The sequence below is a fragment of the Genypterus blacodes genome, unplaced genomic scaffold (genome assembly GCF_046128005.1).
Source record: "Genypterus blacodes isolate CSIRO-AG114 ecotype Tasmania unplaced genomic scaffold, CSIRO-AGI_Gbla_v1 ptg000095l_1, whole genome shotgun sequence".
NCBI lineage: Eukaryota > Metazoa > Chordata > Actinopteri > Ophidiiformes > Ophidiidae > Genypterus > Genypterus blacodes.
The window spans coordinates 1,988-14,340 of record NW_027466899.1 but is presented as its reverse complement, the minus strand read 5'-3'; the positions used below and the strand labels follow the sequence as shown (position 1 = coordinate 14,340).

General features: G+C 47.8%; 2 protein-coding genes across 2 annotated transcripts; one reads left to right on the top strand and one right to left on the bottom strand.

Annotated features, from left to right (window-relative positions):
* On the top strand, positions 1-2,207 carry mtres1 (mitochondrial transcription rescue factor 1). The gene is made up of 4 exons (XM_076159382.1): positions 1-77; positions 912-1,374; positions 1,565-1,637; positions 1,726-2,207. The coding sequence occupies exons 1-4, from the start codon at positions 59-61 to the stop codon at positions 1,906-1,908; spliced, it is 738 nt and encodes a 245-aa protein (XP_076015497.1). The 5' UTR covers positions 1-58; the 3' UTR covers positions 1,909-2,207.
* Positions 2,208-2,340: 133 nt separating this feature from the next.
* bend3 (BEN domain containing 3) lies at positions 2,341-8,161 on the bottom strand. Its single transcript, XM_076159380.1, has 4 exons — positions 7,208-8,161; positions 6,003-6,057; positions 5,547-5,725; positions 2,341-5,209 (listed from the first exon to the last, which is right to left on the bottom strand). The coding sequence occupies exons 2-4, from the start codon at positions 6,052-6,054 to the stop codon at positions 2,969-2,971; spliced, it is 2,472 nt and encodes an 823-aa protein (XP_076015495.1). The 5' UTR covers positions 6,055-6,057; positions 7,208-8,161; the 3' UTR covers positions 2,341-2,968.
* Positions 8,162-12,353: the final 4,192 nt, after the last annotated feature.

The window sequence follows — 12,353 nt, the reverse complement described above, 5'->3', positions numbered from 1 at the left end:
AGCATATCATGCTAGCATGTAAAAGCAGAGAGTTTCAACACAACCAACAACACAAGCAATGAAAGGTTATTCTATAGGTGAGTGGACCAAACGACAATGTGCATGTATGATACTTATTATGTTACAGGCTGCAGCGCGTTAAGACTCTTAATGTGTAAAATCTGCATGAATCAGTTCAGGTAGCAGGGTAAACACAAGTACGGAGAGCTTACTGGATCATCTGTCCTCTTTAGCTCTATTTGAAGTTCGTTTCGTACTCAATCAGAAACGACAACGTTCGTGCTTAATGTTGTGACAGGAATAACTTTAAATACGTGGACAAATCACGGCTAACGTCAAAGGACAGGACGTTCCATTAGCGACAGCGACACTTTCAACGTTTCTGTGGATGTCAAGTTGCTAGCGAAATCCAATGTATCACTTCCGGAGTCAAGCGTCAAAATAAAGCTCTAAATCACAAAAGCGTCTTGCGGAAGCGTTTGGAAAACCACAGCGGCTTTTAGTTTGAAGGTAAAACATGGCTCGACGCAGCTGCATACCGCTGTAAGCTTGATCAAAATCCTCGGAAAATTGTTAAACGATCCTTTTTTTCTTATTTATTCTTATTCTTCAAGATGAACTTTACAACGAAATGGTGTGATGTGTTTGTTAAATTAAATATATATGAATATGGAATTCTATGTACAAATATAGAAACATACTGTGTGTATATAACAAAGATGTATATGAGCATACATTTATACACACACACACACACAGGTGCAGCATACACACAAATATTTGCATACTATAAACAGTGTATAGTATAATGTATTGCTTAGTAATATATATGTTTGCCTGTCTAATGTTATTGTGAAAACCACTGTGGTTACCTGAGTGTGTGTACCTGTTTGCTCCATGTGTGTGCACAGTGACTGGTTGGAGTGCCAGCATGCAGAGTTTGTTGGTGCAGGCTCTTGCCATGAGGCAGCTAGGAAGGCTGAACCCACGCCACCTGCTGGCAGCTGGATACGGCCTGCGGGGGACGGAGTGGTGTCCCAGGACCATACACACACGCCAGCTGTGGGGCTGCTCCACATTCCCCGCGCCGGGCGGCTGCCACAGATCTGCTCTACGTGCCAGAGACGCCGCCAAGAGCTGGTCTGTGCATCAACTGAGGTTTAAGAGCACCAAGAAGAGAAAAGCTGCCAAGCCGATGCAGGAGGAGGAGGAGGAGGAGAAGGAGAAAGAGGAGAGAGACCCAGAGGATAGTGATTATGAAGATGAGGAGGAAGAGGACCCAAACACACCAAAGGACTACAAAGACATGAAGAAATATGTACAGTCGTTTCGTTATGACATCATCATGAAAGCAGGCCTGGACATGGCACGCAAGTGAGTCAGAGGCAAACAGAGGAACGGCTTTACTTTATTATTGGTCATGGTTTTATTTTCTCCTGTTGCTTGAGAAGCTTCTTAGCTACAAGCGAAGGCAGCAGCCATTTTTCTGTTGTTTGTAAGTTGTAATGTTGTTCTGTTGGTTTGAATAATGAGCACAGACCCGTTTGCTTTTGTCTTCCAACAGTAAAGTTGAGGACTCCTTCTACAGCAACAAGCTCAAGCTGAACGGACAGAATCTCATCAAGAAGAGTAAATCTGTGAGTATGGTTCCTGACCTGCTGCATGTGGCTCTGGCTCCGTCTCTGCTGTATCTGCAGTGACTCCCCCGTCTCTCCCTCCATGTAGGTGAAGGTTGGAGACACCTTGGACTTGGTGCTGGCGGAGAACCCAGAGACGAACACCGTCACCCTGATGAGAGTCGTCCTCAGGAGGGTGTTGGGCGAATCCAACGACGGAGAGAAGCACCACGTTCTCTTAAGGCGCTGGAAGAAGCTAAATGTTTCCAAGGACGAAACCTTTAAGCCATGAGTCTGGATCAGGACGCCACTGAGCAGCCAAGGTCTCCACAACCACAGCCACAGAGACCTGAACGCCACCCAGAGAAACTGAGACCTGAACGCCACCCAGACCAACTGAGACCTGAACGCCACCCAGAGCCACAGAGACCTGAACGCCACGCAGAGCCCAGCCGGCACTTCCATGGCGCTCCTACAGATGGGATCGTGTTCATGTCGCTCTGTGTTTGTGGACACTCGGCTGTTGGTCGACATAATGACATCATGATTTTCAATGTTTCCTTCCTAACACGAGGCTCCCAAATAAAAATGCACTTTGAAAGATTTGTCCTCATTCCTCAGCCAGGGGGGAGAAACACATCAGCTCAGGTTCCTATCAGGAGTTTGATTGACACTTCAGCGCCAGTAAGGTTCTCTGTATAAAGCAGTTGGTCCCCCATTGATGTCACATTTACAATTCATATTTTTATTAGAAATAGGTTATCATTATCCACTGTCATGGTTAAATTGTCTTGATAATATATAAACTTCTATAAGAGGGCTTAACATAAGCACATTGTTATGAAACAGTGGTGGCACGATGCTACATCAGTAACTGCAATGAGAGAGTGTGATCGATCTCTTATCATATATCAAATGTGAGCTACGCTATTTGCTACCTGTTATCTTAAGGCTACGACATTTAACAAACCAGGTATGTTAGATAAGCTATGACAGTTTTAACCTTATAAATAGAAGCTCGTTAACTTTCTCCACCGATAAAAAGACTACATGGACTCTGACGTCTACGGCTGCAGTCAAAGGATAAAGTGTTACTATGAAGTGACAGAATGAGAACAGCTTGGCTTCATCCTACAGAGGACAGTAAAGGTTCAGCTTATGCACTGTGCAATGACTTTACTGACAAGAAGTGCTGCTAACTGTATGAGCTCATCTTTTATTTGTAGGTGAGCCGGGGGCAAAGTGAGCGAAAATTCATGAGGAGGCCACTTTGTGAAGCGATGCACCCAAGTGACCCGATCCAATCAACGTTCCCCCGGCTCACCTACAAACAGAAAATCCCTATACTGTAACTAGGACACAGTGCTTGACCTCTTGGCCTTCTTCAGAATATCACACTTCTTGCGATTGGGACGCCGGCACCGCTCGTCGATGCTCGGCACACATTCGTAGTGCCACACCTCCTCCATCTTATCCACAGGATACACGGCCTCCACGTAATGGCGGATCAGCCTGAGCCGCACGGGGTCCAGCTGCTTCTTGTTGCAGGCCCCTGAGTGGTTGTACTGCAGACGCAGGTTCTCTTGGGTGAAGAGCTCAGGGAAGAGTCGCACCAACAGGCGGGCGGCAAAGTTTCCAACAGAGAGACTCTGCTGGACGATTTCTCGTACCTCCGAGTCTGAGAGCAGGTAGACCGAAGGAACGGGGAAGTCTGGTTTGGACACGGCCAGTTCGTCCAGAGGAATCTTGCAGAAGTCTTTATTACTTTTCTCAGGGGGTAAGGAGGGAATGTCGGGGTCCTCCCTCATGCTATCTGAACTAAACTGGTTCAGCTGGCAGAAGAAGTCCCTGGCCTCCTGCTCAGACTCCTGGCCGTAAACTCTGCGCTGCTGCAGGTACGACCTCCTCTGCTCCGTGTCGCGTCTCCTGCACCTCTCGTCCAGTTTGCCTACAAATTCCAACATCCACACTCTGTCGTTCTTGGCACGAGGGTAAACTAACTGCACGTAGTGACGGATGAGGTTCACGCGGACGGGGTCCAGCTGTTTCTTGCCCAGGGAGCCGCTGCAGTTGTACTGCTTGCGCGTGTTCTCGTGGGTGAAGAGCTCGGGGAACATGAGCACCAGCAGCCGAGAGGCAAAGTTCCCTACGGACAAGCTACATTCATAGTTGTTCTTAAGCTGCTGCTTAGATAAGAGGTACTCCTGTGGAACAGTGAAGTCTGGCCGAGGAACCTCCAGGTCGTCAAAATCCACGGGCGACAGCAGCGATTTTTTGGACTTGCGACCGGGTCGTTCATAATCCACCAAGCTGGGAACATTCATGATAGGAACATCTCCAGGGAGGCTGGTCAGGTCATAGCTCTCATCGTTGATGTTGTCAGGTTCACTCCCGTTCCCGTTGCTGTGCGGCCCCTCCAGTGCGTCCTCCACATGTTGGATGCACACCTGGAGCCAGCTGTCCTCAGGCACGTCAGGAAAATTAGCTTCCATGTACTTCCTTATTATCTCCATCTTCTCAGAGTCCAGGATCACCTGTCCCACGCTGCTGAAACTGCCAGAGCATTCAGGCAGTTTCCCCTCTTCGAAAACCTCAGGGAAGAGGCGGTGCATAAGACAGATAACAAAGTCCTCAGGGGAGGAGAAGTCGTCCAGCTCCTCTGTGGCTTGAGTGTTGAACGTGAGATCTGACACAGCCAGGCTGCTCTGCTGGCTGTCTACAGAGACGTGTTCTTCCTGACCCTGCTCATTGATGAAACAGTACGTCTGAGGATGCTCAGCTTTAATCCCGCCGCCCGCCGTCGCCTGCTTCCTCAGCAGCCGAGCGCTCTCCATGTCCCTCTGAGCCCAGAAACGGTTAAAGAAATCATTGATCTGGAGAAGACATTCGTCCTGCCACACACTGTTGCTCTTGACTGAGGGGTAACACACCTCCACGTAGTTGCGTATGAGCTGCAGGTGCAGAGAATCCAGGGTTCTCTTGCTCGCCATACAGTCGTGAGAGCACTCCCTGGCTTTGAACAGCTCTGGGAAGAGGTGCACCAGCAACTGACACCCAAGCTCCCCGGCGTTGGATGTTTGCTCCGTCAGCTGATTGAGTTCGTCGCTTGTCAGCAGATACTCGGGAGGAGGCTGGAACTCTGTCACCATCTCAGCTGGTTTGATCTGCTTCTTTATCCGCATGACTTCCAGGGTTAGTAAGTCCACTTTGCTGTGCAGCTGCGTCATGCTTGAATTGAGGGTATTGAGGATGAAGAACATCTTCTCGATCAGCGGATAAAGGCCAGAGTCTGCTGATGACGTCTGGCCTGACGCGTCTGCGGTGGTCAAAGTCTCCGACGGGCCATTTTCCCCCGGACTCTGGAGCTTGGAGGAGAGTAAGCTGCTGTAGTTGAGCTGATTCCCGGCATCGTGGCCGACCTGCTGCTCCAGACTGGGCGTGTTCCTCTTCTCCGTGATCTTGTGTGAGATGCTGAACAGAGGCTTCCTGTAGGAGACCCTGGGTTTCTCCCGGCTGCAGTCCTTCGGCTCTCCGGAGGTGGTGAGGCACAGAGGCTCCCGTCTGCTGCTCTCCTCTTGCAAATGCTGCCTCATCTGGACAGAGGAGAGAAGAATTTAAATACATACGGCGCTAGAAAAAGACCATAACGTGACTTTACAAGCATGTTTTTACCAAATGTTCCATGTTTTACAGGACAGTGGACCTGCTGAGTGAACACCACATATCTCCTTACTGCTCCAACTTCCAAAAAACCACCTCCATCCACCAATCATGACATTAGGCTGTGTATTACTTAAACCTCCACTGAATCCACTATTCTCTGAGAAAAGCAGAACATGGGAAAATAACAAACTATATGGAACAGAAGCACAAAGTCTCTGTGCTGAACCTGTAAGTGATCTTCTGCATGATAGTTTGGGTTTTGATTACCTCTCCAGAGACTCGGACTCTCTTGCTGCTGGTGGACTGGTTGGGGTCTGGTCCCAGATCAGCAGACACCCGTTTACCAGCCTCAGCGCTCCAAGGAGGTCCTGCTCCACGTCCTTCAGCTGGCTCACAAATCGCAAAGTCCTCCATCTCATCCTTAATGTCTGGGGCATGATTTTCTTCTGCAAATAACAAGGTAGGCAACGTGAAGTATGATTTAATCTGACTATTGGTCCAAACATGCTTTAACAAAGAACAACAATCTGCTTCACTGTAAACCTCTGATCAATGGCTGTGAGGGTAAATGTTGCTCCTTCACACACTGATGAAACTTCTACAGTTGTTATCAAAATGTGGTCCATTTACACTGGAACAGTGTGTTTACAATTTAATTATCATGTTAGGAATGCTTTGGCTGCTGTACTGAACTTCATAAACATCGTCCCATGCTGAACTTGCCTTTCTCCAGCATGGCTTCATCTGAAATCCCCCCATGCTCAGAGGAATTCATAGCCTGCAACAACATCACACCAAACTGTGTTAGTGATGCTCTTCATGAGACATTTTAAGATTTTAAACTGCATCTAAGATTATGACATCATGAACTGGACCGGACCAAAAAAAACCCTAAAATGTCATCAAATATGCTGCTTTAGCACACACACACACACACACACACACACACACACACACACACACACACACACACACTAAAGGGCCATAAACACCTGGTTTGAGGAAGACAGGAGTACACAATGAGATTATCCATGAATGAGATTGACATTTAGTTAAACAAATACTAAATAATATAAAACTACGGTGGTTGTCAATGTTTACTCCTAATATTCACTGTACTGTTGTCGGTATAACAGGTTGCTGGTTGGTTAGTGCTGAGGCCTTTTGCTCTCAAACAGATCACATTTCTTCGTTACATATTAATATTAATAATCATCAAACAATCCATAAGGAAACCACAGCGGCCCGGAGCAGGTCGGCCCAGGTCACTACATCCGGCCCCAGTACAGCAGCACTCACAGCAGATCCCTCCGTGTTTATAACACTTAGTAACAGTTTATAACGGAGCTACCGGCTCGGCTTTAGCAGGCAGGCCGCCGTTATCACAGCAGCATGTGATCAGCTGCACGACAACACAGCTGACATGCAGCCTGCAGCCGAGTACGTCCAGCTGACACGAGTGGTGCGTTCACGTCCTCCCCCGCAGACCCGCAGGTACACGCAGGTCTATCGCGGGCTCCCCGGGTGGCGGTCTGTGCGGGAGGACGAGCGCCACTTCAGCCTTTATTATCTGAACCACTTCCTCATTCTTCAGCTAAAAGCCGCTGAAGCAGAACAGAAGGCGAATCAGCTGCGCATATGTGGCGCCTCAGCACACACGCGCGCACACACACACACACACACACACACACACACACACACACACACCCTCTCTGACACACGAACACACACAAACACAGCCGCCACTGTTTGCTTTAAACGCCACCACGCGTCTTCATGAAGCTTGACGTGCAGCTTTACGAGTTACAACATTGAGTGTTTGTTGAATTTTAATGACGCGGCAATGTTTGCCTGGCCCCAGTTTCCCCCTGAGCGGTGAGTCCCGGGGGCTGGCGGGTGGCGGCGTGTGTCCGCCGGGTGAAGCTCACCTTTATGGGTCCATGCTGGGCGCAGGAGGCATCTCTGCAGGCGGACACCGGGCCGAGCGGCGCGTTATTTACACCGAACTGTTGTTTTTGTTGTTGATGTTTGTTCTCGCTCGGCTTCTCGTCTTCTCGCGTGATTTCACGGGGCGCGCGCCTCCTGTGTCACTTCCGCACAGGTCCGGAGGGAGAGAAAACGTAAAGCACACACGAATAAAAGTATCAGAAAAATGAAGTAATGTTAGAATTTATTAACCTCAATCAAAAACAAGTAACGCCGCTATTTTCTGTAAATGGTATTTTATTACAGCTGTCATCGATTCCAGCCATGTCTACAGTAGTTGTTGTCCATTTGGAGCTACCTGCTTAACGTGACTTCGAAATAAAATAAATATTTTATGTCACCAAAAGCTTTCTGAACCCTTCTATTTGTTTAAAAAACGTTTTTCTTGAATTATACGGCTACGATTTAATGCATACGTTTGTTTGTTTTTAAATAAATCCTCTGTCTTAATATTTTCTGTTAAATGTAGTACATAGTGCTGATTAGCTGAGGAATACATTTACGCTTATTACGTCTTATATACAATTATCTTATGAAAACAGCCTTATTTAATGATATTTTCGTGTATCTCACAGTTTGTCGATGCTAATTACATGATATTGTTATTACATCACAACATCACAGCAAATGTAGTGTCGCCGACACCACATTTTCTTTGCTGTATGACACAATGACGTAAAATCACTATGAAATGTTTTGATACATCGAAATATTTGCTGTTTAAACTCGCAGCTTTGACCCAACGATCGATTTTAAGGTCGATCACAGATATTCATCAGCGGAGAGCCCTCAGATTAAGCAGCTGTTCAACATTGGAGTTTAAAGGAAGCAAAACAAAAACAAACAAACTTCAGACATTTTAGTGAAAACGGAAGTAATTACGAGTGACACCTCTTACCTCGCAGAGATTCTCAGAGGAACTACAAGGGCCTGAAACTATGAAGCGAGCAATGTCTCCTCCTAGTGGACAGAGGCCGAAACAGCACGCACTGAGGTCCAACCTGTCAGCAACCCGGAGATCACAAGACAGCGAAGTTCCCCCATTAATCCGCTGGGGGACGCTGTTACTCACTTTGACCACAGAAACAATTGGAAAGTTGCACTGTTTATTGTTTACCTATTGTTTCGTCTTCTACCCAAAAACAAAACGACAAGGAAACATTAACCTTTAAAATTATTTTTTCTCAAATGTGAAAGCACTACACTCATAAATATATGAAAGGTCCTACACACCATATTATAATTATATCATAAGAAACGAATGAATGAAATTATTTGTTTATTATCATGTTTAGGAATTACCCACCGGCTCATACGTTTCAGAATATAAACAGCTTTAAAGCACTGATGGAACCCGATAAAACCAGGATAAAGATGGATTAATGAGACAAATTAAAGCACACATAAATGATATTAAAATGAAAATGAGCTAAGATTCCAGAGAGTGAAGCCGTGCTGGTTGCTGGAGCTAGTTAACAGTGAACCCCCGGTGGTGTCATAACTCTTAAAGTCATAATCATTGCCTATTTAACGTTAATGCACACGCTAGCACCAAATGTTCTGTCTCGGGCCTCGAATATGTCGATACGGAGATGATATAACAAGACAACGTGTAGCTGCAGCCGTTCTCATTATTGGCCTAATGAGCTGTCTCCATAGCAGTCTGATCCGTCAGCCAATGAAGCGAGCCGGCCCTTTGCAGGGGGACGCACGGTCCAGGGTCAGCCAGGCGACGGAGTGCGACGAGGGGCCGGCACACAGCATTTAACACTGGGAAGAGCTCGTTAAAGTGTCATTTTTGGCCAATATGCTCGTCTGTGTGGAGGAGGCCAATCAGCCATACTGTTCCCATCGCGGGAGAATGACTTTCATCCATCACAGTCAGCCATATGATGACATTAGCAGGTGTTTACGGATAGGCCATTCACAAGAAGACAAATGGAGAGGCTAATATCACTCCACACTAATATTCACTCAGGCAGTCGTTTCCCATACTGGCTTAATTCTATCAGGGTCACAGAGGCTGAAGGAGTCTATCCCAGCATGCACTGGGTGGCGGGGGGGAGACACCGTGAGAAATGCTGCAATCCATCTTAAGGTGACAGAAGAAGACAGAGAGGTCAGACATCAACAGAGCACCTGACCTGCGTGTTTGTGGATGGAGCGAGCGTCGCAAACGTGCTTGTTGCTAGAACTCGATTAGGACGATGACAGAGACACAGGAGGGGGAAGAGACAGGAGAGAGGGAGAGGGAGAAAAAGACGAAGAGAGCAGAAGACACAGGGCGACAGGGACACACACCTCCCTCTCTCTCCGTTGCTGCTCTCTGGTGTGCAAGTGTGTGTCTATGTGGTGCGTTTACATGCACATACATGACCGGGTTAAAGTGATACTACTCACAAAACATCATTATGAAAGATCACAAAGCTGCTGGGGAAACATGGACGATTCCAATCTTAATAATATATCAGCCCTCATTCACATCAGTGTGTGTGTGTGTGTGTGTGTGTGTGACCAGCCTGCTGTAATCACACCACCTGACTGCCCACCGCATGTTATGCATGTAAACTCTGAGTCTCACCCGTTTGTGTTTTCGTGATACTTGAGACCTGAAAATGAGAAAGTGGAAGCAAAGAGCGTCACGTTTCTGCTTTACAGGACAGAAAAACAGGAGGCAATGTCCCCAATTTCCATATTCTGCTGTTAGTTTGTGCTGTAAAAAGAGGCTAGGATCCTACCAAAGCCACTTTTCTTCCACTTTATTGACATTGTAGGAGTTTCCACCGCTCAGGTCAGACTTCATCTTCTGGACAGGATTTGTTGGTTGACCCCCATTTGTCATTCTGGCAGAGCCGCAGCCTCCTGGCTTGTTTGCTCCTTTTAACTTCCCCTGTAACTTCCCTTGCGTCTCCTCACGGCGAGGATAAATATTTCAGGAGGAGCCCGAGGCTTCGCCCGGCACAAGCTGCACCTGCTGCACCCGGGAAGCCCGGCCTGAGGGGAACAGTCGCAGAGGGGAAAGTGGAGGTACAGGACAGAAACGTCTCCACATGGCCTCCCTCTTACATCAGCACGTCTCCATCAGCATCATTGCATCACCCTGTGTCTCCTGTCGAACGCCCGTCCCTGCCTCTCCTCTCTCTTCTGTCCTCGCTACTCTTTTTGCTTTCATCCTGATTTTTCTTCCCTTAAATGTAAAATCACTGTAAGTCATGTGATCATTATCCTCATCAGTGTTTCTGGACCCTGAGGCCACTTCCTGTCTCATACAACCAGACAGAGGAAATATGAATGTATTAATAACAGTGGTTTGTCTCATTCATGCAGGATGATCAGTTGGTTCAGTGACATCATCATAATGTAACTTAAGTTGCGGTGTGTAAAGTGTAAAGCAAGGATTTCCTGTCGGTGGCATAATTACGTCATCACTTATTCTTCATTCAATAATACAAACAGTTCCACCCAAACTGTTTTTGAGGTCTCTCTCTCTCTCTCTCAATATATTAATAACAATCGATTCTTGATGCGTGTTAAAGCCTGATCAGATGAACATGTGTGTAAGTCTCCTCCGTCCTGCTCTCTGGTGTCCTTCAGGTGAGGCCTGCATGTGACAGACAGCTGCCAACGGTGGCCCTGCTTTCACACCTTGCCCGCCCCCCCCCCTCCCTCCCACCCCCCGGCCCCCACAGACAGCAGCCTGGGAAACCACAGGCCACCAGGCTGGCGCCAGCCTGTACGGCTTACAGCAGGGCAGCCGGCCCAATCAATACCTCTGCATTTCCTGTCCATTTGCTCAGGTCTCTTCATTAATAATTACTGCTTGGCGGAGCTTCAATGTGCTGGCTGGCTGGGCCAAGGGGAGAGGCTGTGTGACCTTTCCCCGCCCCTGGGTCTGCTCCGAGCGCAAACACGGGCACAGGGACAGACATAACACGACAACTTCGATGACATTAATCCTGATTCATGTTCCTCTGCAGAGACCCGACTCCATTCAGACACACAGCCCACATGTTTACAGCCCAGACACCTCTGAGGTGAGACGCAGCAGAGAGAGCAAAGCCCGCTGCTGGAGGACCAGACCAGACTGAGGACAACGTCTAAATGTTGTGACAATGTTGACTCATTCTCTGGATACATTGTTTGTCCATCAGTGGCTTTAATACTGCAACATCATACCAAGCAGCTGGACTTGTGTTTGGAGCAAAACCTGCTGTTTGGAAACAATTCAGACAAATGTGAGACGATGAAGAGGTCACACTGACCTGACATGGAGCTCAGCCTGATGTGTGTGTTGAGGGGAGGAAGGGGGGGGGGGGGGAGAGAGAGATAGATAGAGAGAGAGAGAGAGAGAGAGAGAGAAAGTGAGGGACTGAGAGAGAGAGAGAGAGAGAGAGACACACACACGGACACACACAGAGACTTCCTCTCTTTTTTTAATGAGAGCCACATCATGATTATAACCTCTGTGTTGTCACAGAGACGTCAGGAGCACAAAGAGTTCATCAGTCTCATGAGTGTCACCTCTTCAGTTCTTCTTCAGCACATGTGGAATCAAGAGGCAACCTGTGTGTGTGTGTGTGTGTGTGTGTGTGTGTGTCCAGGTCAGAATTTGGTGATGGCGGAGGCGATGTTCTCTAAGGCGGATCGAGCCTCGGAGGAGGGGAAACCCTGGATGGCCTCCAAAGCCTTGTTGCCATGGTAACAGCATAGGTCCACCGCTGAGCTCACGCCTTTCTCCGACTTCACCGCTGCCAAAAGCTGTGGAGGCATAAACACACGGACACGAGGTCGTCACGTCTGAGGCCTCGGTGTTCCTCACAGCAAACTACAGGGACATTACATCATTAAAGAGTGTGTGTGTGTGTCTGAACAAGCCGACAGTGGAATAACAACATCTTAAATCATATCTGTGTTCATCGTGCTGATGGCTCCACATCTGCATGCCGTGTGTTTGCAGCACAGAGGGCAGATCCATGAATGAGGAGCTATGATCACACACACACTCACACACACTCACTCTCTGCATGTCGTCTGTGCTGAAGCTCAGCCTGCTTCAGGTCGTGATTGAACAGATATGTGATGTGCTGA

What these genes read in the sequence shown, in the direction of transcription:
- bend3 (XM_076159380.1), bottom strand. Translation starts at nt 6,054, where the DNA reads ATGAATTCCTCTGAGCATGGGGGGATTTCAGATGAAGCCATGCTGGAG. An exon ending in TGAAGCCATGCTGGAGAAAG is followed by an intron (nt 5,726 to 6,002) that starts GCAAGTTCAGCA and finishes TGTTATTTGCAG; the next exon opens with AAGAAAATCATGCCCCAGAC. An exon ending in GAGTCCGAGTCTCTGGAGAG is followed by an intron (nt 5,210 to 5,546) that starts GTAATCAAAACC and finishes TCCTCTGTCCAG; the next exon opens with ATGAGGCAGCATTTGCAAGA.
- mtres1 (XM_076159382.1), top strand. An exon ending in GGCCTGGACATGGCACGCAA is followed by an intron (nt 1,375 to 1,564) that starts GTGAGTCAGAGG and finishes GTCTTCCAACAG; the next exon opens with TAAAGTTGAGGACTCCTTCT. An exon ending in TCATCAAGAAGAGTAAATCT is followed by an intron (nt 1,638 to 1,725) that starts GTGAGTATGGTT and finishes CCCTCCATGTAG; the next exon opens with GTGAAGGTTGGAGACACCTT.